The 25,997-nt window shown below is 39.8% G+C and overlaps 1 protein-coding gene across 1 annotated transcript in view; it reads right to left on the reverse strand.

The window, feature by feature from the left end:
- Window positions 1-374: 374 nt before the first annotated feature.
- The window catches only part of LOC115052339 (transmembrane protein 132C), an 81,982-nt gene continuing 56,359 nt past the window's right edge, over window positions 375-25,997 (reverse strand). Inside the window, exons 5-9 of the mRNA XM_029516407.1 lie at window positions 17,864-18,007; window positions 11,837-12,045; window positions 8,135-8,435; window positions 2,021-2,212; window positions 375-1,457 (exon numbers count right to left, since the gene is read on the reverse strand). Of these exons, the coding sequence (XP_029372267.1) occupies window positions 375-1,457; window positions 2,021-2,212; window positions 8,135-8,435; window positions 11,837-12,045; window positions 17,864-18,007 (1,929 nt within the window). The remainder of the gene's footprint in view (window positions 1,458-2,020; window positions 2,213-8,134; window positions 8,436-11,836; window positions 12,046-17,863; window positions 18,008-25,997) is intronic.

A 25,997-nucleotide genomic window follows, 5' to 3' on the forward strand; every position in this document is an offset into this window, starting at 1 on the left:
ACAAACAAACAAACCCCAAAAACGTAAGACAAAGTACGTGGCGCATAGAAAAGGAAACTGAACTTCAATCAAAGACAAAGAACAAACATTTAAGTTAAGCAACAACTATCGAGTTCATATTTCCCCCTTTACAACAATTCTGTGGTGTCATAACAAATCCTGTTTGAGAGTCTGTTTCTTGAGCTTTTCTGAATGTTGTGGTGGTAACAACAGAGGCTGAGCACACCCACCTCCTGTCACGGTGAGGTGCAGTTTAACAGCAGCCCCAGTCTGTTTTCTGCACCTGCTATACTTCTTTTCCTCCCTCCAGCCATCAACCCCTCCATTTTCTGAAGGCATTCAGGTGAGATTCTCTTTAGTTCATTGAAAACACCCTATGCGATGTTTTTAATTGCATTCTCATTCAGCTTTTCCATGTAGTTCCTAAGATCCTTTGAGTCTCCAAGCTCAATGTCGGGACATACCCATTTTATCTCACTGGTTTGCACTAGTGCTAATGGGCTGAGCACAGGACATCCATTACTGGACTTGACATTGGAAAAAGTGGTAAACTTCACCCTCTTTCTCTTGGTGGTGGGTGAGTTAAGTGACTCATTCTTGTGTTCCCTCCCACTGGAACTGCATCCTCCCACGCCAGCATTTCCGCGCTGGACCCCTCCATTTAATAGTTGACTGCCCTCCTCCAGAGTGCCACTCAGATCATCCTGCTGCTGTTGCTGCAGACATAGTCCCTCCTCTTGCCCCAGCCAAACCCAGTCATGGGCATGGGGCATTGCCTCTGGGGCCTCCAGGGACAGGTGCTTGCTTCGGTATTTGTATGCGTAAGAAATGCAGTTAATGAGAAAGACCAGGATGGCCAGGCAGAAGACTCCCAGCAGGGCATACATGCCAATCTCAAGGTCTGTCAGGGCTCGACGAGATGGCAACAAGTCTTCATCAGTGCTGTGGCTGCGAGGCAGTTCAGCCTGGTCCGGATAATCGGAGAATTGGCCTGGGACTCTGGTACTGCTGCCCGCTGACAGACGGCTTCCATTAGGCCTCACTGGAACATGACCCCTGATGGTTGTTGCTCCACGGTTGATCAACCCATTTTCCATGTCAGAGATAGATCCGCCATAATACGGAGGATCAGGCTGCGTTCGCCGATCTCCTGGCTCTCTGTATTGCTCCTCCGGCAGACTAAATCTTACTTGTACGTTTGCCATTCCAGTTGCTAAAATCGTGCGCCGCTTGCCCTTCTGACACATCTCTGACGGGCTCATTTCAACACGCACAAGCAAACCTTGACCTTCGCCCTTGGCAACAACGATGGGCCACTTCCAAGCTTCACTGTGCTGCACTGCCACCACTTTTTCATCCAAAGAGGTGGCTGCAAGAGTAAAATGAGCAGGGTTATAGTTGTCGAGAGGAATCATGGAACCGTCGCTGAACTGAAGCCAAGCACTGATGAGGGACTCCTAAAAGAACAAAAAGAAAGACAAATAATAAAAACGTACGTTTTTGCAACACCCTACCAGTGCAAACAACCCTTAAAATGACTCCAAAAACAATCATCTGCACATTCCCCATTAATGCATATAGATAAATGGGAACAGATGAACACGGTGAAAGTAGAAGTGAGACTTAATTACAGTGGAAAGGCTCATTGAAACTGTTGGGTAAAGTGGAGTTGAAATATTCTCCTGAAAGCCAAATATTCTCTTCTCTCCAAGGGAAGAGACAGTAGCCTTCCTTCATTTGGAATTATAATTATAGGAATAACAGAGTGGTTCAGTGGTTGGATATGCAAATCAAAGAGATAACTTCCCTATATCAAGACTGAATTAATTATACAAGAAAAATTACAATGAATATCATAGACTCTATAATAAACCGTATCCAACCCTGCACTTAATCCAAATACAATACATTGTACAATACAAGTACAGTTAGAATTACACTTTCTCTCCTCTGATCTGGGGCTAAAGGATGATTAACAATGGCAAGTGCTGCAAGAAATAAGCATGTCTTGGTCTTATACCTGTTTGAGTGATTCACTGACTTCCTGTGTGGTTGCAGTGGCGACGATGGCCCTGTTGCTCCCTGGGCTGAGCTGCAGGGACAGTGAGAGTCCAGATACCAACTGCACCCCCAGCTCTGTCACACTCACTTTATCATCCAGCACCCTGATGCTCCTCTCAGCCAGGACTGATGATGTGAGAGGGGACAGCACCTGCAACACATGCAAACACTTGCAGCTCATCATAGTCTATTAAGATCCGAGATGACATTGTGGCTGTGATTTTTAAAGAAGAACCCAATTTGCTGGCGGCCATTGTTGTTGACAAAAGTGTCAATATAGATAAGATGTCCAATCCAGATACTGTGCAAGCCAAAGACAGCACTTTCAGTTTGCATAACTCATTGAGTTAATCTCTGAATTGAATCATGCTCGCTCGGTTCCAGTGGTGAGCAAAACAAAAATGAGACACAAACGCCCCTAGAGATTGAATGGGATGCCACACTGTTGACGGCCAAATGTAAACCTTTATCTTCATCAGGGTTAAGGTTAAAAGACTTATTAAGGTTTGACAAAACATCTTTCATTTGACTAATTACAACTTTAGGTGAATGGATAATCACATTATGAATGTTTATCGGTGTGGTTAAAACATGCAAACGTTGTCTATTGGCAGCAAACACCAGTCTCCTATAGCAAACCCAGATACTCTTTCATTTGGTTTAAAATGACTAATTTGTCAGGGTTCCAGGTCCTTTATTGTCATTATTACCACATGGCTATAGTGAAAGATTGTGGTCAAGGTTAAATTGAAACCAAAGCTGACTGAAATTGGCAATTTACAGTGGTTTCTTGTGACAAAGTCCGACTCTTAACAGATCCATTCACCTTAACCTTCTCCGTATTCAGTACTCAGTACTCTTATGTGACGTCCCTGTTTTCCATTATTGATTAAGTCCCATAATTTGTTGTTTTTGTGCATTTGCTGATCCAAGAGATGCCAGTCTCCCTGATGGTTCTGAATGTGGGTTCAATGAAAATGGATGTAGGTTTAAAAAAAAAAAAAAAAGGCATACTTCTGTGTTCTTATTACAACATGCCAAAACTGCATGGGAAGATTGTGATTATATAAACTCACGTCAACATAATCTCAACTCTACCAACACTTGACCCTCCTCCTTGAGTTGCCGAAGGAGTAAGCATGTAAATTGCTGTGATATTGTTAAAGACAAGAATTAATCAATTAGAGCTCCAGTCTTTGCTCCAGCAGCCGACGCATGGCCATATTTACCAGCCATAATGAACTGTCAGCACCAATCACCGCTGCATTTGTACAGACCCCTTTCCCCCTCTTTTCTTCCCTTTGGATTACCACTTTTAATTTTCTACTTTGGTCCCCTCACAGTTGAACTGATGTGCTGGAATGATGGAACATAGCTAGAGTCAGTGTAGTCTCAAAAATAAGAAACATAATTTAACCTTTTCTTGGAGATGTGGGAAGAGGGCCAGAAGAGCTGAAGCAATTCATTGTGTACATTGATTGTTATTTTCCTATGGATGAAAGGAAAGCAAGGTAAGAAGTGGCACGAATGTTGGCCTTCCAGAGATAAGCTCCTTTGGCCAACAGTTCCGAAATGAAAAAAATGGATACGCACACTGGCTATATAACTTCTGCATACATTTATTTGGCAATTGCTTTTAAGGTAGGTGTTGCAGCTCAAATCACTACCGTGTACTTTTATGTGAGAATTTCAAAGACACTACATGTTTTGCTACTGAGGAACTTAAGCTGCCGAAATACAAGCAGCCAAAAGGTTACCCGAGTGTGCAGTTCAACAGGTAATCACTTTTGCTCGGCAGATGCTGACAAAATTCAAATCATGAAAAGAGTGTCTTTCACTTTCAAAAATGCCCAGAATTACAATCAGGATCGTCTTCAATGGCCAAGTTTGACAACACAAATCTCACCATGCAAGTGTTTTTTAGATGGGAAATATATGTACTATATATGTAATATATGTATATGTAATATATGTGTGTATATATATATATATGGAAGATGAAAGTAAAATCATCTAAATAAATTAAAAAAAAAAAAAAAAAGAGGGACAAAAGAGACAGAGTTTCGAAGAAATACCAAATGTATCATAAAAAAAATAGAACCTTAAATATTAATTCACAGTGAAGACTGAAAAAAATTTGCAAATGTGCTGAGAATTCAACAAACCTCTCCTCAACCTAAATCCAATGAAAGATTAACAAGTGCTCACACTTCCTGCTGCTCTCATCTCAAAGACGTCAAGGGTTCTTATCTTGATTCTGTGGAAGTAGTCTGGTCCCTTCTCCTCCCCTTTTATCAAAGTCCTTTGTCCAATTTTTGGAAATGCCATGTCTCTCCTCCACCCCATTAGAAAGACTTCAGGTCCTGCTTCAGCCCGGAATCCAACGCTCTGAAATTTCCCCACCAGACTTCCAGATATGTCAAGTCCCTTCCTTGCACTAGTTCAAGAGTTTACAGGCTTCTTCATTGCACCCCCAGGGATCAATTAAAGATCCCTTCCAAGCTCCACACTTCCTATTCAAAGCTGTCAGGATCTTGTCTTGTATGATATCTGTCAAATCTCTGAAGGTTTCTTCAACCTGACCCCACAAAATCCCATTTACACCTGCATCTAGTCTTCCGCAACTAACAACATTACATTGGTCAGATCAGTTCTCTCTGGCTCATCATACCGACAGTTTTGCAAAGGTTAATGGCAAATTGCCTTTTGCTTGCAATGAGTTTATCCATAACATGTCAGAAATGTGGTAGTCTAAAGGGTTCATTCCTTTCTTCTGATACACAGTTGAGTTGCTAAATTGCCAATACTATTCCCTCTATTGAAGCTTAGAATATACCAGTGGCCTTTTGAATACATTGGCTCCAATTTAAATGTCAAATCCTGGTCCTTCATGGCAGCTATTCGCAGTTCAATCCAAATACATAATATATGGAAAGCCTGAAGACGCGAACACATTTTGGCACTATGTTTTATGGATGCTTGACAGTGATTGAGTGAAAGGACAGAGATGCAGCAGCCATCAAATTCACAATATCCTTTTGTGCGTCCACATTTACTTATGGTGTGTCTTCTGGGTTTTTCTCTTCACAGCACAGCTCATGAAGACAGTGCTTTTCAGTAGCCAACTCTCTCAGATTTCAGTGCCTCTCAACATGACATAGTTGAGCAGCAGACTGTGGAAAGCAGTCCGCACTTTCCACTACACTACTATCCAGCAATAATTTAACAGTGAAAAAGATGAATGAAGGTATTTTTCACATGCCAGTGGGTGTTGCAAGACATTGCGTATTTTTCAGCCAACAGGCTTTTAAGGATAATTGATGATAATGCATTTTGTTAGAATTGATTAATTGCAATGTTTGTCTGTGTCTTCATGCACAATGTGCATGAAAAGATAATGCAAATCTTTTTTGTGAGCATATGTTGAAAAATATTCTGCAGGACAATGTCATCTTTGGTACATGTGCCTTGCTTTATTTTTAATAATGGGTCTGAGATGCTTACAAGGAGTCAAGCAGTGTAGGAATGTAGCTTTTCTTCACATCAACCATGTATTAAATACAAGGGAAATAAAGGTCACAGGAAGTGGTGACATTTAAAGGGTCTGTGTCGCTTTTAGGAAAATTAGGAAAGGCACTCAAACATGTAACCCTAGTGGTTCATGTGTTTCACTTCAAGTGTTTACATTATTTCTGTGTATTAAGCCCAGAAGCCATATCCTAAATAAAGAGCATGTTTTCATTCAGAATTACTTAGCCTTTTCAAAAGCTACCAAAGCAGCAATATAACGCTGAGAAACAAAACCTACACTTTGAATATAAAGTGTCGACCAAACAGAAAAAGCATTTCTAATCAAATTAGTGACACAGTTCATTTTTGGGTTCAGTCATTTAATTTGCATTTCAAAGACATAGCAGTGAAAGGGGCTTCCAGCTAACATAAAAAATATTATAATTGCTTTTGCCATTAAAAAACAAAAAACAAAAAAAACAAAGCAATGATGTCTTAACTAACATGTAGTTAGGTGGAGCTGGTTGTACAGTGTGTTTACATGCATAAACAGTGTTTATGTGACCTTTTTTTAGTTTAGTGATACCTTATATCACTGATTTTACCATCATTATTTATTTTATGTTTTTGCAATGCTTATTGTTTTTACTGAGACTGCAGATGTGTTGTTAAGTGGATTTTTATATTATAATTACAGAAATGATAATTCTATAAGTGAGCGCTAGATCAAATTTTACTGCAGAAAGCATTTCTAACGATTTTTTAATTATCATAAAGAATTGGGATGACATTTTAAATGGCTTTAAATCACATGAATTTGTATAAACTACCCTCGTGCCAACTGCCACGATTATACTTCGATTTCACTGTCAACGGTAGGAAAGCTCTTGTGTTTGACATTGGACCTGAAATTGATCGGAATCAAACAAAGGTCTTGGGCTCTTTAACACAGTTGCCAGTACTCCTGAGTTTGCTTAATTGATTATGTGGAAACTGAGGTGATTTAGACAGCACATAGAGGAATATATTTTGTGGTTAAAGGAAGGGGAGGAAGGCTATCATATATTTCTTCTCTTACATGCACTTTTTATATGCACTTATTCCAGTCATTGAGAAATACTCAGCAGCGCTGGGAGATGATATATATGTACTTCCTCTGAAACAAAATAAACAACCAACCAAACCCGTGAAAAAGAACACACTGTTTCTTATGGGGCTGCTGTTTTGCACTGCAATACATTGTAAGATGTATATTGGTACATACTGTATGCTGCAGGAATAATCATGTGCACATTGGTACAGTGGTCCTACTGTTTTTAATGGCTTGCTGTGCTGTATTGAGTCTGTTACAGTACATGATAACTGAAACAAAAGCAAACGGAATGAAGCGCTGAGGCAGTCTGACACTAGGCAAGGGCAGTCCAGCCACATGCAGTCTTGCATCTGATTAACCAATATCAGTTTCATCCCATCTGCTTAAACCATCTCCTAACCCATTTTAAGCCACACATAATCACTCCTCTGGGGCACACACAGCTCTTCAATTGACAAATAGAGGGAGACCCTGATTCCGGTCCACTGCTTCAACAATGTTGTTATGTGTTGTGCTATCTTGTAAATGCCAGATTGGTGTTGATTTACAGTGTGAGAAGGCAGTCGTGCCATCCTGACTCAGGACCTAGTTGTTTTATTTGATAAATTATTTGGGTCTGTGTTTGTGAGTGCGGGAAAAGGAGGACTGCAGAAGCACGACCTTTTATTAGACGTGCCATGACTGAATGTTTCTCTGTCAACTCATGATGGGCTTAAGTGTTTGTGCTGTGCTGCAAATCGATGTAGTTGTTTTTGTTTCTTCTTTCTTTTCCACTTTCTAACTTGTTCTTTCTTACTCCACACTCTCGTTCTAACCTTTGCCTCAGTACATTTTGAGTTTGACTATTTGGCACGCAAACTACTTCAGCTGCATGAATTATTGTGTCATACTATGTAGGAGCAAAGGAGCTCAAAAATAAGAATAATAATAAAAAAAACCTCCACAAACAACAACAACAAAACACACTTGTTGCTTTATGAACTTGTTTTAGCATATGTGTTTGCAGAAAATGTAATTTTTTTATGCATCAAGCAAAAACATGGCAACATTAACTTTCCTTTGGAGTTAGGTTTCTCATTTTTTTATGGAAATCCAATATTCACTATCTGGCCCGACCCAACTTTTTTAAATTTGGGTTAACTATTTGTGTTAAAGTTGACATCAACCTAAATAATATTTAAGGACAATTTGAGTTTTGAATTTCAAATAAAGAATGCCAGTGAATTCCTCTTGGAGAAAACACTTTGAGGGATTGCCTACACTAGTAATAACTTCTACAACAACAAGTTTCTCTAATTCACATACAAAATTTCAGTTGTCTTCCTAAAAATAACATCTTGAGGTTTTACGTTGAATGAATGAGATGATGTCCCAGTCAGACAAAAAAAAAAAAAAAAACAACACGCACAGACACACACACAAAAACAACAACAAACAAAAAAAAAAAAAAAACACAACATGCACACTCACCTGTAGTTTGGTGGTTCCAGCGCTCAGTCCAATTAGGACCTGGCCCTCTAGCAGTTGAGCAATCTTTGAGTCGTCCACCCTCAGAGAATCCTTGACCAGTTGTGTCACTTCCACTTGCCAGTCACTTCCCAGGAGGAAATTCTGCTGGCCGAGGCCGTCCTCCTCCGCGGCTCCTCTTATTTCTGATGTATCGGCCACAAAGTGTGTGAGGACGCGAAGAGTGGTGCTCTGATACTGGGCCGCACACGTGCTCTCTTTCCCCTCTTCTGCTGGTTTCTCGTTGTCTTTGTCGTCCGTAACCCTCTCATATCTGAAGGAGCAGCATATGAAAGGTGGATGAGCAATGGGAACAGAGCATGACTTTGTACTTACAACAGTGACAAGTACAATTCAGTTCCAGTCTAAGGTGCAAAGTAGCTAAGGCGTTTTCTTTGGAGATCTCAGGAGAAAACGCTACTTTAAAGGTTAACACAAGTATAATTCTACTAACTTGACAATTCAATAGAATTTGTTTCTTTTCCTATCACCATTAAAGCCTGCGAAGTCTAAATCCTGTGATGTATTTGCTGCAGTCAAAGCATCTATTGTCTGTACTGCTGCAGTTTTTCTTCTGACCTCCCAAAAGTCATAAGCTCCCAGTGTTTTCAAAATCCATTAGAACAGCTTGCAGAGACAAACTGCAGCCTTGCTTGCTTTCTCATTTGCTTTAAAAGGGCAGCTGATATTTTGCTGCATGTCTGCCATTTATCTGGCCCACGGCAAACACTTCGCAGATATAGCCATCTCAGAGGATCCGTTTGGTAGCAAATGAGTGTTTGCAAACCCAGCAGTGGAATTTTGTGACACTGCTGCCCCGTTCTTTCCTTCCTATTTCAATGCCGTTTATATAGCACGTTATCACTTGAACATGCTTGCATTTAGAAAAGGGAGGGAAGGTAATAAAGCGAAAATAACTCTTCATGTGCAAAATGTGGCAAAGGATCACAAAAGTTGGGATAATGGGTGCCAGAGTGCACACGGTAAGACACCCAAGCAGTGAAATGAACAGTGCAGAAATAAAACGGGATGCACAATGTTTCACACAAATTATATTGCATTTCATAGCAAATGAATGAATTTGTAACACGCAAAATTAGAGGTCTATTGATTTTATTCTGCTCCAGTATATTGCATTTCCGAAGCAGTTTGTCTTATACTGTGATAAATGCTCCAAAAGCTCTAGGATCCAATTCTTTCCAAAAAATACATTAAAACTGTTGATCGACAGAAAGTGCACTCTTGGCTACAACAATTCATCTTAACAAACAAAAGCATATTGTATTTTTGGGGTTCCAGGTCGAGCTGTGGGACCTGCAGGGTAGTGTAAAATGCAGCCTCATCACATGGATCTGCTCCAAAATCTCCACCATGTTGATGATGAAGAGAAGCACTTCACTAGCTATTAAGTGTGTACATCACTCTTATCTACTTGCCCTTCATCACTCATCACTCTTTATCACAGTGAGTCGTCTTGTGTGAATCCCCAACGTCATTTCTCTCTTACACTTTGCAGGTTTGGTTCTAACTCTATATTTCTCACAGCAGCTCCAGCACCTTTCCGTAATCTATTTTTCGCCTATCTCAATAAGCTATTCTCTCACTCTTTTAAGTTGCTGCCTAAATCTGCCTCTCTACCAGTGAAGTGGCCGTAGGGGAGGGACAGCGACAGCTTCCATTAGGTTTAATGAGGCATAGCTGGTCAGGCAGAAAAACGGGCTGACAGGTTAACATGCTGTGGCCCAATGGTTTGGCTTAGATCCTAACCTCCCTTCATCGTCCCCCTCCCCTACTGCTTTACTCCACAGCAGTAACAGGACAGCAGTCTAAACCAAGGTGACATTTGTGGCAGGCAACAGAAACATGAGGTCAGGTCATGTTTGTAGCGGTGAGTGATGCGTCAGCCAAGGTGTCAGATTGTAATGAGGTGCTTGTGTGAATGAATGCACGCAGATTCACTCGCACAAATAAAGCAGTGCCAAGAAACTTTTTTATTTATTTATTTATTTGCTTTGCCCATTTTTTTTTTTTTTTTTTTTTTTTGGGGGGGTTGTTTTTGTGAACAAAAGTGGAGATAGGCGTCACACAACATGCACACTTCATCCCGTGATACATGACAGACATGATGTGATTATGTTTGGATAGCAGGGGTATTTGTGTTAGAGTGCCACCCTGTGGGTGGTTTGGCCATGGGGTCATGACACTGAGCCTAGGGCAAGGATGTAGCTTATCTACGCCTAACTTCGAGTTAGAAACAGTATACAAACAATTCTAGGGTTTTGAATGTATAACACATATATATATATATATATATATATTAAGTAAAGTTAAGTGTAGCCAAACTTTTGCAGATGAAAACATCTGCAAAAAGACCTAAATAGGCCCATTGAATTTGAATCCATAGTATTGCAGCAAAGCTTGTAAATGAACCAAACTGTTTTATCAGGCGAAATTAGCATATAGCAGATATTAGCACATCTGCGGTATATTTTGGCTGATAAGTGATGATAGGAAATATTGGAACGTTAACCTCAGTTGAAAGACAATTAGTGACAGTTACCATTATATTAGTCAATCATAAAATACTCAGAATAAATGGGAGAAAACTCAGAGATCTCTGTATGCTTAAAAGACTAAAAAAAACAAACAAACAAAAAAAAAAACCCAATAAATCCAACAAGAAAAGTAAGAGCATGAAATAAAACTTCTAATGCATCGCACATGCTACAACCGTAATGAAGGAACTTTTCTATTTACAATAAATTCAAATTCAAACTGTTTCTCCTTCATCGATGTCCATGAATCACTAACAACAAAGGAAACATTATGCACATGTCAAATGCCAAATCATGTGTTTATTTCCACAGTGGGAATAGTGCCTTATCTTCCCCCTACAGGCACGCACTTAGTTTCTGTATGATCACAGGAAACAATAATGATAAAGGCTATTACTAAATGTAAATTAGTGAGTGTGCTTCACTGATCATCTGCTTTAATTTGAATAGGATTATAGCTATTCTAATTAGCTGCATTCAAGTTGGAGGAAAAAAAATCACAGATTTACATATTTTTACGAGAAAAATCCTGTGCAATTCCCAATGCACTGCACAGGTCATTCAGGACCGTGCCACTTTTTTGTCTGCCGGCTTTTTGCAGGTGCGCTGTAATACTCAAAATTCTTAATTTTTTTATTCTATAAGTAGCTTTTGGGAGCCCAGTCCGATGAATTGATAGGGACTGATTATAATGCCTCTGTTGTTGCACCTACATTTTATGCCTCATATGTCTGCACCAACAACCCAACTGTAACCATCAGGTGAAGAATGTGAATCTGTTTCTTCTGCAGGCATTGTTTAAACTTCACAGGTTAATGATGGAAATAGATGTATTTGGACTATCTGCGGAAATATTTTAAGAAATAGTCCTACTCTGGTGGGATTTGTGGGTACGTACTGCATAAAGGCACAATTCACTTTTCTTTGGAACCAGTGGTTCGACAAATTCAGGAATTTAGGTCTGGGGAAGAAGCAGAGGTGCAGCAAATACTGTACAGCTGCTGCAAAGTTGCTGATGCAGCACTGTAGTGTGTTGCATTATTCAGTGATAGGTGTGAATTTAGCAACAATGCATAATACACGACAGATGCAACTGACAGTCAGGTCTCACCTCCTGTTGCCGGAGCTCGCAGGGACCCTCCAGCCCTTAATTTGGCTGAGCTCAGGGTCGGCCACATCAATAAGCAAAGGCAGGCGGGGCATCCATACGCTCATCACCAGTTGAGCACTCAAAAAACTGTAGGTGAAATTGAGCATCACTCTGCTCTTTCCCCTTGTCTCCTTTCCATTGACATAGACATAGTCACATCGGTCTGACACCTGAAGACAGAAGAAAGAATAAGAGACAGGAGGGTGAGAGGCAGACACAAAGACACAAAGGAGGAAGAAAGTGAGTCAATGTCAAGCTGAATACTTGCACAAAGGATAATCCTCCACAGGAAGTCCTATAGTGTAATTTCACTTAAATTTCTTGTGGCCTGTAGGATTAAAATTTAGTCATTTGAACTGCTTTGGGGAAGATTATGCTGAATGTTCCTTTGTCCAGCTGATGTATTTTCAGTCAGTAGACTCTTCTGAGGCTGGAGGGTATAAAGATTTGGTATGGCTTGAATGAAAACTCTATTGTCAGGTCTGCTCAGTTGTATTGCTTTTTCTTTTTTTCTTTTTCCTTGTGTGTTTCTGTAGATGCATATTAAGTGGAAGCGCTTGCAGGATAGTGTGTGCACAAGTAATGCAACTTTTGTCCAACTTAACAAATGGAGCTGCAAAAGGACACGAGCCTGCTTACATCCAAATGAAGAACAAAACAGCCGTTCCATCTGAATTATGATTGGCTGGATAAAGAACAACTGCAGTCACACACAGAGGTGTCTCAGATGCAACTCCAACACACAGAAAAGATAGAATCAGGAACATCAGAAGTGTCTGTTATTATCTTCAATGCACCAGAATCTCCTCGTCAAACACTCTTCTCTCAAAACAGCCAAATCTGTCATTCAGTTTTGTTTGTAAATCACTCGCATTTCAATTTGTTTCTATCTCAAATACCATCATAGGCTTGACTAGCACAACTGATAATTTCAGCACGTCTCCAATACTGACAATTGCTTCAGTCGCAAGAAGACTGTCATCCTCCTCCACTTCTTTGCATATAGCTTGGCAGCTTTAATTTCAAATGATGTCACACCAACCCCTCTCTGGAAGAAACAAAACTGACAGCTTGGGATCTGTCAGTTTTCTCCTCCTCCTCCTTTTTGCTTCGTCTTTCTCTTCCTCTCCCACTCTTTCACCCTCACCCTTAGTCTGTTGCAGTATCACTGTACATCCTACTTTTTACCATCCTCCTGTAAAGAGAGCAGCCTCTACCTCAGAAAGGACAACATTTTTAAACTGGGATTAGAGAGATTAAAGCTTCTGCACTTTCACTTCAACTATGAAGTATAATGTTGTGATCTTTTCCAAAGATCAAAAAGTCTGAAAAAAAAAAAAAAATCTGGGTCTGCAGTGCGTCATTAAAAAATCTTGCCCCCCCCATTGCTGCTTTTGCTGGCTTGACAGGTGGAACAGCAGAATACATCAACATGGTATTGGGAGGAAACATCTGAGCTTCAGACAGACCCAGACTGAGGTGAGGGCTTGTGCATCAAAAACAACCACCAGCAGATGCATCACAACAGCTACTGTAGTTTGTGTAAACTGTTAGGATGCAACACTGTGGCAGTGACTGACAGTGCGAATGCTAACTCTGTCTGGCTATGGATGTATTTTATCTCATCCTTTGCCTCCCAAAACTTGTTTGGATTGGTTGTGCTGTGTGTGTGAATCCCTGGCTGTGGTTACGTAAATCAGATTTTATTGGACTGCCATTGGTTTCCTCATGATGTGTCTTGTATAAGTAGTTTCCTAAAGGGGGAAAAAAAATGGAAAAGGGTCCACCGTTGCTATACAATCCTTTCAAACGAAAAACGTATAGATGTAAGCTACTCCACATTCTTACACACAGTACCTTATCTGAATTGTAGTCAGTCCATTAAGCAAAACAAGACATTCAACAACGTCCGTTTGAGCTTCAAGAAATGATTTCTATTTTTCAACAAGGCACATAGTTTATTGAAAAGTAATAATAGCAGAATAATGAATAATGAAAACTGACAATCGCCTAGATGCTTTTTATCATCACATAAAACCAATGCAGCAGTTGGAGTGGAAAAAATAATGTAATACTCCAGTACCAGAATACTTTCAGTCCTTCTATCTTTTACAGGGAAAAAAAAATCCTCAGTTATTAAGGGTTCAAATCTGTGAGAGTGGAGTGAGAGCTATTTTTAAGTGTGGAGGGGAGTAGCCTTGGGGAAATCCAAACTGTGACTTTGCTCCTGTAACTCAGTTGGCTACAGCATATGGACAGTCAGAGCAGCACCACACCTCTCATGTAGCATTTTGCAATGTATTACTTAAGGTACACACGTTAACTGGTTTAGTATTGGATACAAAATTAGATTATGACCATAGATGATAATTATGCATAGTTGTCTATTTTTCAATTGCATGCATTGCAAAAAAAAAAAAACACAATAATTTGCAGGATTTCTAAAGGCAACCACCCACAAAGTGAGTTGAAAGAATCTGCTTCACTCCTCAAAGAGTCTCCTGAGCCTCACCTCTACTCTTGTCCTTTTGCTGTAATCGTTCTCTCACATTGATTTCAAACCATCTCAGTGTCCCCGCTCCTCACTTTATTTCTATGCTGTACAGCCGTCTTATCTCTCCTTATGAAGGGTATCTGTTAAGATTTAACTGAGATCTCCAGATGGTGACATTTTCTGCGTTGCACATAAAATGTAGCACTTGACTGATCTTTGCAGCCACCACTATCACCATGAATTGACATGAAACTATGCACAAATCAATGTCACTTCTCCATGGGAACGGCCTGTGTTTGTAATCATGCAGGCGCGGAATTTATCTGGAGTGACATGCACAAACACAGATAAGGACACCAAATGTGGAGTACATGGAAGGGTTTTTGAATGAAATGATACCTGACTAAAAGTGACTCCACTGAGAGTGAATACCAACAATTCAATTTCCTCTCTGAGCATTTCCTAAAGTTTTCTTTTTTTTTTTTATAACAGTTTTGAACTCTTAGCTGAAATTGAGCATACTGATCATACATTATATTTTTTTCTCTTCCCTTGATGTATACTCTCCAACATTCTAAAAAATATAAAGATTTCTACAAAGAAACTCAGTAGTGTGTTCGATGAACCATTATTGAGATTAAAGAAACATCTAGTATGACAAATTTTACTACAGAAGATTTAAACGTTTTCTATTTCGATTCTGTTTGTTGAGCTTATTATTTGTCTCAGTGGATGTTAAAATCAAGCTCTTTAAAATCTTTAAAGGAAAAAAAAAAAAAAAAAAAAAATTCAGATTTCAGGTGTGATCAATCTAATACTACTCCTGTGTGGGGCCTGCTTTTTCAATTATTTAGTAGAAAATACCTTGCTTGGCCTTGAACCATGAACATGAGCTAAAAGCCATGAAGAAGCAGCAGGGGTCCATTGAGCTGCACTAATTCCTGACCTCACATATTGAAGTACTGTGTTCTTCCTGATCCTGATATCAGGTAGAGCTAGAGACTGGTCTCGAAAGCGAACACAAATAGCGACGAAAACAAACTCATCAGCATGGATCAGAAGGAGACAAAACAGTATTTGGGCCCCAGCATGTACTACACTACATGATGACTAGAGAACGCATTTCAGCTGAAGAGGTTGGGCTTGCCACAGCGAAATGGGCAATCTGTTATATTGGCTACGATTTACATTACAGATTGTAATGTCTTTGTTGAAAGGAAGTTCTGTTGCCTTAGCATTTAAAGATGCTGGCCAAATATCACCAGCAAATTATTTTTGCTTTAGCCACATTTCTTGGGTTTGATTTTTTTTCCAGCAGCTCTCACTGCCAGTGTCTGATATTGAAGTTTTCTTGAATGGCACAACAGACACACTTTTCAAAGCAGTCCCTGGTCAGCTTGACGAGATCCTGCCAGATAATCTTATAACTTTGATAAAATATTTAAAAACTGAACATAAACAAAAGTCTGAGTTCACACTGTGATAGATATATGGGTATGGTTGGGGTTCACTTAACTTTTTGTCTTGGAACTTTTTGTTCATACCACTTTACAGTGACAATCAACATATTAGGAAGTCTTTCAATTACTTGTTTTCCTTTTAAGCAAGGCCAAAAAAAAAAAAAACACAAATGGACATTTTCTTTAGCCAGGAAGTTTGAGATGGATTAGAAGAGAGATGCGGCCAAAATTGTTTCGTGTGTAAATTGTAAGAAAGCAGGAAATTAAAACCACCAAAATACTTCAAAATCTGTATCAAGGAAAATAAAGAATCCAGACTGGTTAGACTGGTACGTTGTGTAGTTAATATATACAAAAAGTCAATAATATATACATACATATTATGTATTATTTGATTTCATAATGAATAACGTCCAACATAAATCGCTTGTAGTTCTCAAATAAGTCTTCCAGTTGGAGTAACTAACATTGTGGTAGGAATGAAGGACTTCAGCTTCAAAGATTCAAAGAAACAGTGAGGAAGGATGGAGATGCCTCCCATTCAAATGTTATTTTCAGTTTCCTTTGAAAAGAGGGTGGAAAGAGGATGGGTGCTGCTTACTGTTCCCAAGCCAGATGGGTGGGCACGGGTGTCTGCTACCGAGGTCAGCGTCACAATGTACAGTTCTACTTCAGCAGATAATTAAACCCTTTGAGAGCTCTTCCCCAACTCTTTCCTCTGATATGTGTGTACAGCACACAGAAACATACACAAATCAGCTACTCTGTAATACCCAGGCTTACTTGAAACTCTGTTCTTTTCTTTTCTTGACACACAATTAAAAATAAACATTTTATTTTTCACAGTTCTCTTATGAGTTTTTATTTTTTCCTTGTTTCCCTTTAGCATAATTCGATAGGGGCACACTGAAGAGCAGATATTAGGTTGCCACAGCCTTTACATTTACTCACTGCATTAATGGTTTTGCATTTTACAGCAAACCCCACAAAAAATCCACATATTACATTTCCTGAAGCATTGAGTTGGCACACTGGCAATCAACTTAGAGATTTGGGACTTCATTTAGACTGCAAATCAACCACAGTGAACAGGTTGTCAGTTTTGTCGAGTTTATGTTATTGGCAAATGGTAATGAAGCTGCAGGCAGGAGCTTTTTGTTACAATAGTTTTCAAACAAGCTCTTTAATGCAAGAAATTACCAAAGATATGCTATTTTTCACAACTTGCCCTGCAGCATATACAGTGCCATTATTTTAATATTCGTCTGTATGCAGTAGTTCCACGCACCCTAACTAGCGCTAAAAAGGAGCGGCCAATAAAATGTGTCTGCGCTCTTGTCTTCTTGAATTTTGGCTCCTCGTATTTAGTACAGAGTTTAGGTTAGGAGATGAAGAAAAACAAGCACAGACTGAAAGAGTTGAGATGTGTGTGTGTGTGTGTATATATATATATACACATACACTCAATTCTTTCTCCATGTCTGGGAAACACGTCTTATTTGTAGTCATTCACCCTGGAAAATTAGGGCTGGAATAATGCATAGAATTTCTTGACGTGTCTCACTGCTATGCTTGTCCTGTGTTTATTAAATAGCCACCTCCTCTCAGTTTTGACGTACAAGTTTTAAATATAATTTATGTTGTTCAGGCCTTCTCTTTATGAAAAAACTTCCTGTTACACACTCACTGCTCCAAGGCAATTTAAGTTGTGAAGTTTAGTCAATGCAACAAAATGCTGTTTCTGCAATTCACATAAAGGTCTGCTTTAGGCCACAGCAGCAAATGCACCTAAAAACTGAAAAAAAAAAAAGGCAGAAGTGTGGCCAATGAAGCATCCCAAAAAAAAAAAAAAAGAGAGATAAAAAAAAAATAAAAATTCAGGTCCTGTTTCATCGGCTACAATGTAATGCTCTAGTTTATTCAGCTCATCCGCCTGCCCAAAACCGCCATGCTAACTGCAGAGCAGCAGGCAAAAAAAGATAGACCGGAAAAGTTAACATAAAAGCATCTGCTCGAAACACATGCCCCACTAACCTTGATAACTTGTTCATCTGTTGACTTGCACTCCACTGACTCTGTCACATCGGAGACCGCTCCGTCTGTCCCAACGGTGACTACCTTTACTGGCACAGCAACTGTTCGGCCAGTGAGGACAGCTGTGTTCAGGATCTCCGTGTCCTGCAAGGGAAAACCAAAAAAAACACCATCATATCAAAATTTCTGTGACAACGAAGGGACTGTTTGAGCTAAAGTTAAAAGCTAAAAAAGCCCAAAACAAAACAGCAATTATTGCATTCGTCCGACTAAAACTGGACTAGTAAATAAATGCAAACATGTTAGCTCAACTGAAATTAAATTTATAATAGTCAGACTAACGCACCTAGATAAAGCGATTGAAAGTCGAGCTACTGCTGCATGTATACGGACAGTCGGACTGAAGCTGGAGGAGGAGGTGATCTGTGCTCAAGCTTTGCGCTTAGCTATGACCTTGAAGTCAAACGGCATTTCAAATTTAAAGGTGGGAGATCAGACAAAAGGAGCCGGCTAACTGCTAACGTGCCAAACAATGGCTAAGCCGGCAGAAATTTCATTCGTCTTTTTTTCTTTCCACCTCTGTTGTGGCCTGTGACGTCATAGATCAATCTGTAGTGGCCCATTACCCACAAGCCGAAAGAGTGCATATCGCCACCTAGGCGATGTGCGAGGCGACATGATTTCAACAAAAAAATCGATTTCATTCCCGTGCATGTATACTGGGACAAAGACAGAGGTCCGATTAGATGGCTTCATTTTCAGTTTGTGGATCTACTCAATTCAGTTTGTCTGGGTTACTTGTGCTTCCTTCAGGAGGTTTTTCCACCGGAGTTTTGTCCTGAGAGGTCTCTTCCTCTCCAAAACAAATAGATCAGGCTTTTAAATCAGCCCAAAATCACAGAGAATATACAACAGACTCAATTTAAAAATTGGCCTGGAGAGTATGACTCGAGCTGCTGCTAATGCCTGCTCAGCTTGTTTTTCTGACAGCTTTTGATCCAGATGTCCAGGAGGTTTTGACTAGGAGTTGAATTATCAAGAGTTGTTTCCTGCTCAGCCGAACAAATGTGCTCAGTAATTAAATCTTGCAAATATTATATCGTGTTTTCCAGGCACTGCTCGGTGAATTCAGGACATCTCAGAGGGACTGGGAGCTGAGCTATTGCCGATGCTTACACATAGCTTGTTTTTCTGAGAATTAAGTTCAATAGTGCGATAACCAAAATTCTTAATCCAGTGGAATGACTAAGATCTGACAAGTTTGATTTTTAAAATGCAGCAAAAAGGAAGACGACCTCGACTCTTGACATTCGCACAAAGGGAAAGTGATGCCATTGACAGGTGACTGTTGCTGTTCCTCAGCTCGCTCTCTCTCAATTAACACCTGTGGGAATAATGTGATAGACGCCACTCGAGACCATCGCCACTAAAACACCAAATGTGAGAAAATCGTTTGGTTGAGTGTTGTTCATCCCTCCATTAGGGGTCAGAAACTCAGAGAATCAATGACAAGGAGGCAGCGAAGCTGTGTTAGTCTCGAGGTGAAACAATGCCCTACTACGCCACTTTATGCGGTTTTCCCCATTAATTTGTCACCCTGCAGAACACCCCAAGCTCTGTAAACAGACTTTGATCTGCCCTTGTGTTCCCCTACAATGAATGGCTTACATAATAATTGAAGTAGAAACACACAGAAGGAATTTTTGTCTTTTTAATAGCTATTTCCCTAAACTTATTTTACGCAGGGAGGAAAAAAAAAAAACCCTTTAACAATAATACTTCATGTCAAATTCGAGGCATTCAAGAGCTATCAGAAGGTCCATTTGACAGTGGCATGCCTTTAAGAGGAAATGGAAGATGATAATAAGATCAATTAAGACAACGGATGGTAATCCTTGAGCTCTCAGTGTGTATGTTGTAAGGAGGATTTGCTGCAACACTGGATCCTATTCATCACAGCTTAGTTTCAATAAAATGCGACTAAGAGGCCTAAACCTTTTGAAAAGCAAAGAGAACTGGTCTCCAGACAGCTCTTTGTTCATCAACACCACTGCTTGCTTTGTTGCTTCGTCCTCAAGTTCCTTTTGAGGAAAAAGAAAAAGAAATTTCAATTTCAACTACAGATGAAAGAATTTGAACGCTGTTAATAATAATAAGAGGTCTTCTCTGCCTCATATCTCACTGACTTGCGCATTTGATAGGTCTCTGCGACATACAGTGTGTTTCGGTCATTTCACCCAAGTATTTTTTTTTTTTTTTTCAGTACCCCTTCGTAGTTCAGGGTATTGCTGTTTCATTTTCTTCACAGAAAGACCTAAACCCAAAATTATGCCACAAACAGTTTTACCACAGGATGCTCTCACAGGAAAAGTACAAATAATGGAAGGAGGAAATCTATGAGTTCCTTTCTTTATTTGTGAAATGAAATGTAAAAAAAAAATGTGGGCAGGTGAACAATGAGTCATTGACTGAACATAAACTTATTTAACTACTGCCTTTTTTAAAATTGCAAAAAAAAAAAAAAAAAAAGTGAAAAAGGAGTAGTGATGTGCAAATGCGAGGCTTTCATACAGGCAAATATTTGGGCGCCCTTTTAAATAAACAATGCTTTCCAATCTAAGCTATTCACTTGGTTTCCAGGGAAATATTATTTCACCTTGAACGCTGAGGTGAACCCGAGCTTTTTCAAATTTTAAATGTGTGAAATGTTGTCAGTGTTTATCACAGTTCTTTCTCTCAGCATCTTTTTGGTCTGCCACAGGGGAAACGGAATCTGCACCTGAACGTTAGGTGGTTGCAGGGTAGAACTGAGGTGAGCTATTTAGTGGTATTGTAATCTTTAGTAGAAGTTGAAGCTAAATCATTACGCCTCTAATACATTTCTGGCATCATAACAATGCTTTATGAGCTTGTGGGTGTTTGAAGTATGTGTTTCAAATAATGTGTATTTTGGGAGGTTTTTTTTGGGGGGGCGGGGCTGAAGGCAGACACAAACCCATGCCGTCCTTCCCTCACTCAGCTTGAATTAAAGGATGAATCACATGTTCTCAGACTACATGCTAATGACATTTATTTACACTAGCATGCTATAAAGCCAACACTCACCATCCGAGCCCTTCAGATCAACTTTGCTCGTAATTATGAGATAAGACGGAATACGCCGTCTCTGGTGACGAATAGGCAACTATAAAGAGTGTTGTGTGTGTTCTGTACTTCTGCATATGATGGGCTGAGTCTGTTTTCACTTAGTGAGCCATTAACATTGAAGCTGCATTATGAAAGGCGAGGTCTTAATGAGCCTCACCAACATCTATTATAGAGACTGTTTGTGCCACAATGAATTGAATATTGAGTGAGCTCAGTTATAATACACACAATTACAAACACATAGTCCCTCGAGTAAAATTAAGTGAAATTTCATGAGACTGCTGGAATGATGCATGAGGTACAAAACCCAGAATCTTTTTTCCATGATATTTCCCCCACCACTCAGCAGGCATCCTGGAGGGCTAACACCCTGATGGGCTCATGATGGGAGGAAATTTGTCTTATTCATGTGGCAGTACACAACAGCAGATAAAGATTTCTGTCACCAAAATCTTGTTTTGTGAGCTTAGACCAGCGCTTTCTACATATACACTAATGTATGGATGCACATAGAGACACATTAACTTTGACAGAAGCACAAACACATCTATGCAGATTGGTTAAAAAATACAAAAAAAAAAAAAAAAACGAAAAACAAACTAAAAAAGAAATAAAATACAATAAAACATTCACAGGCTTAACTTTGGGTTTGTCTTTTGGTCGGAGCAAGTCGGAACATTGTGATGCTGAAATCAATGCTATTGGGTAGCTGCAAATGCCGTTACAAATCCACAGCAGTGGGCTGAATGAGTCTCTGTTTTAAAACAAAAACCAACCAAGAATAACAATCACGTATGGAAACATCAACCTATATTTAAATGCTTAAAGGCTCCTTTTTTTTGTTACAGTTCACATTGCTGGAGATCCCATATATCTCCACCACGCAGCTTCAGCTTGCAGTTAATTCAGCTTGATTCAAGTCCCATTTAGGTCCCAAAACATGGAGTTAGGGTTGGGAGGTGTCTATCGAATTTTTCGATGAAACATCACTATGGACATGGACATTTTGCCTGCATCTAAAATACTTTTCCTTCAGCAAATCATGATAATGATTTGAATAAACTCAGCCTCCATTTCTACAATTTGTTCCTGCCTTTTTGTCAACAGTGACCCCTGTGAGAGGGGGGGGGGGGGGGGGGGGTGAAATGTGTAATAAAGACTGCATTGTTGGTGTCACCACGTTAGTGTGAGTAAAGTCAGAGGTGTGTTGAACTTGGAGCTGTGCACCAAAAATAGTGAGTGAACATGGAGTGATTTCCCTGTAATATCACAGTACAGTTGCCTCCTCATTTTTCTGTCTCTATTTATGATATATCAGCTACAGTTGCTCGCTAACTTATAATTTCTCCGCGAGCTCTTTGACAGTGGAGGAGATTGGAGCCATTATAAAGCGCTGACTTGCTGTCAGTCAATGAAATAGCATTCCCCCACGTGGGTCACCAGCCTTGTCCAATCAGGGAACAACTCGTCAGTTTCAATGACTTGTTTACAGCTTTCATCTCTTTATTTTTTTTCCTTTGTTAAATGAAAAGCCAGTGTGAAAGCTAGGGTGGATGTTGTATACAAACAAACATATTAGGCCACAGCCAGCTAGTAGATTTTAAACCCATGGCCTCCGTGCTGACGTGTGAGTGCCAATTGCCCCACCTCCATGGTGTGCCCTCATTTTGTCAACAGTATGAAATGTAAAAAACGTGTTGTGTATGCGTTTATTCAAAAGGAGGGGAAGTAACTGAGACGTGAGACGAGACGGCCCTTTAGCTTTGCTTAACAGCGGCCAGTAATGCATCATTCATTAAGTGAATGGACGGTTTCGACTCGCGCTGAACTGCAGCTCAACTATGGACACAATCACGTTTGACTGACAGTAAGCTTAGTCCTTTTACTGTGCTGGCCTGCAGTGCTTGAGAAATGGATTTACAGGATGTTGCCACTACAGCACTCTTGACTGTTCAGTTCGTAGCTGCTATTAAAAGAGAAAAAACTAAAAACAAATCTGCTGCCCACACTCTGTCCTCTGAATGTTTCATTGAATGTTGAGTGGAGATGAAAAGAAAGCAAGGGGAGGGGAATTGACACCGCCGAGAATTTTATTTAGTTATTTTTTTTTTTTTTTTTGTTTTTAGAAATAGTGATACAACGGTGGGAGAGAGCCCTGTTCATAAAATCTAATCTTTTTATGGTTGGGGCTTGGGAAAAAGGCACAGGAGTTACTCTGCACTGTGATGTTCAAGTTGAAGAAAAGTCAGTGCAAGGTGCTGATAACTGAAATGACAGGGGATGTGACAGAACGGGCAAAAAAAACTTTTTCTTTAACCTTTTTTCCCCACACCAGTGAGGAAGATGTCTATTCAGCTGCAGCTGTTGGAACTTTTTAATTACGAGTTCTGAAAAAAATTAAATGAAATAATAATATAAAATAGGGGAGTCTAGATGAATATAACACTTCTTTTCAGTCATTTACTAAGGTCATCTTGTGCAACCTGTCCTGCATCTACTTTATTTTTTGAAAAATTCTTCTGTGTGAACCAAGCTGAATAATCGAATCTTGTGTCTCCGTTTGGCCAAACAGCTACAGTTGCCTCCTTACCAGGAGTAAGAAATACCACTATTGATTATTAAATCGGAACCTGCAGTGATTTATCCTCTCCTCATTAATTAAATATTGATTCATTGCATAACCTGTTGGTTTGACAGTCTGTAAGATTTTGTTTTCGTGTACAGTGAGGTCGAAATACTTTTAGTGAGATTAAACACTAAGCCTGCGTTTTCTTTCCCTTCTCCTATTTCTATCTCTTTAACAATTGCAGAGGAAAACCCAAAGTCAGCAGCTGTGTGTTGGCCTTTGTTGATAAAAATCCTGCCTGTTTTCTCAGGACCACTCTGCTGTCTCCGGATGTCATTTGATTCGGAATAAGAGAGGCTGCACTCTGCCGGACCTGGCTGGCCAATGAAAATATTCTCAGGAACCAGGAAGGCAATCCAGTGAAAAATGAACCAACGTACAGCAGCAAATTACAGAACAGACAGGCTTAGCTTCAATGCAAAGCCTGACTGACATACATAGAAGTTGTATCCTGGGTCCTGAGAGATTTGGGTGGCAGGAGTGAAGAAAATAAGTGTGCAACTGCTGTACTGACGTACATGCTATGTGTGTTTTTCATCCAGGAAGTGTTGCTCTTTCTTTGGAACACCGCCTCATGTTTACAGCTAAGCTACAAAATGCCACGACTCTTGCTCTGGCCACAAAGCAGCTGCGCTGAAGCTGATGGCGGTTGTCTGAATTACTCGAAGGAATCTTAGCCTCAGTTTGTGTTTAGCGATGGGGGGCTGCTGCTGACTGTGTCGCAGGTCAGGTCAAAGTCCAACAATGCCTCGCAGTATTTTTATTTTTATGTTTCTATTCAGAGGCAATCGATACATTTTGTTATACCCCAGGGAGTCATAGCGGTTATGGTTTATACAGTTCTGGCTATATGATCTCAATATCTTCACACAGGTTATGTTAAAGGAACGCTGGGTAGAAGGCTTATGGTACAGATGAAAGTGGTCTGTTTTAGAAAATCAATGACTATGATATGAATAAAAAGAGTCATTAATCTTTATATACTCACGAACACCAATCACCTGACTGCACTTCCTTTCAGTGTTACAGGACTTCATATTTTCCTTCCACTATTTTGCCTCAGAGACAGTATTACTGATTAGCTTGTGAACGAACTCAATCTGACATTGCCTTCAAATGACAATTGAGGGAAAAAATTAGGAATAAATTATAGTGAGATTATCGGACTTTCAGCAGATTGCTCATATCTACTGGATTTGGGGGGAAAACGTATGATGGGAATTTCTCACATTTTATAGAATAAATACGTAAAGAATAAATATGAAAAAAAATGATCAGCAGATTAATAGTAATGAAAGGAATCAGTAGCTAATAGAGTCACTTAATCACTTAATTCAGATGCAGATTTTTTGATAATGTTTCATAATGGAAATAGTGGCGAGGAACTATTAAAGATGTTAAAATTAGAAAACCAGGTCAGTTTATCATCACGAAAACTATTTGCTTTCTGAAGTACCAGGCAACTATCAAGGATAGACAGAAAAAAAATGGTGTTCCGTTTGAGCAATGCTCTCTCATTCTGCTCTGTCTTTGTTTGGGTTTCTATTTCCTTCTTCGACTTTCAGAACAGGATGATCAACACAGGAAATAAGAAACAATCCTACTGAAGAAGGCCGATTCCAGCAGGGGCAGGAAAAAAAGGGAGCATTAATGCTGCCAAACTACACAAGAGAAACATAGAGCAGTAAATTAGAAGGCCACATTTACAAACACAAGAGGACTTAATTAAGCCATGAGGGGCATTATGGCTGCATGCAGATGCTGCCTTGAGGACACTTAGCATGCCAATGGATCGCTTCACTGCACAGCCTATTAGTGCTCTGCCAACCCATTTCCAAATACAGTTCCTGACACTGTGACAGCGTGACTGATGGCAGCCTGCTCAAATATAACTGGCCAGTCTGCTGCTGAGATAGCAAGGTGTGTAAACTGCAGATACGAAGAATGGAGTTTTAAAAATCTGGATCTGTCTTTCTCTTTCCTACAGAGGACACAACTCCTTATTAGGTCTGTTGTCCTTGTTGCCTCAGTCTGTCACTGTCTGAGCAGTGCTACTATGGAGACAGTACAGAGAGAGCAGCCTTGGACCAAACCAAGACAAAAGTGCTCATTTATGCTACAAAAAAAAAAAAAAAAAAAAGGGTGGGGTGGAGAAATGGGGGGAAAAAAGTTAATGTTGAGCTTCCTGCTAATGGCCGTGATTACAATGTTGTGAGGCATGAAGACAAAGCTAATGTTATTGAGTTTGAAATGCACTGAGTTTCAGAGGCTATGAATAAAATGCTAATGATAGCTATTGGGATGTGCTGTAAAGAGCTATGAGCACCACATTGGCTGCCTCTTCTAATAAGAGAACAGAGA

This window comes from Echeneis naucrates, chromosome 12 (assembly GCF_900963305.1).
Source record: "Echeneis naucrates chromosome 12, fEcheNa1.1, whole genome shotgun sequence".
Taxonomy (NCBI): Eukaryota; Metazoa; Chordata; class Actinopteri; order Carangiformes; family Echeneidae; genus Echeneis; species Echeneis naucrates.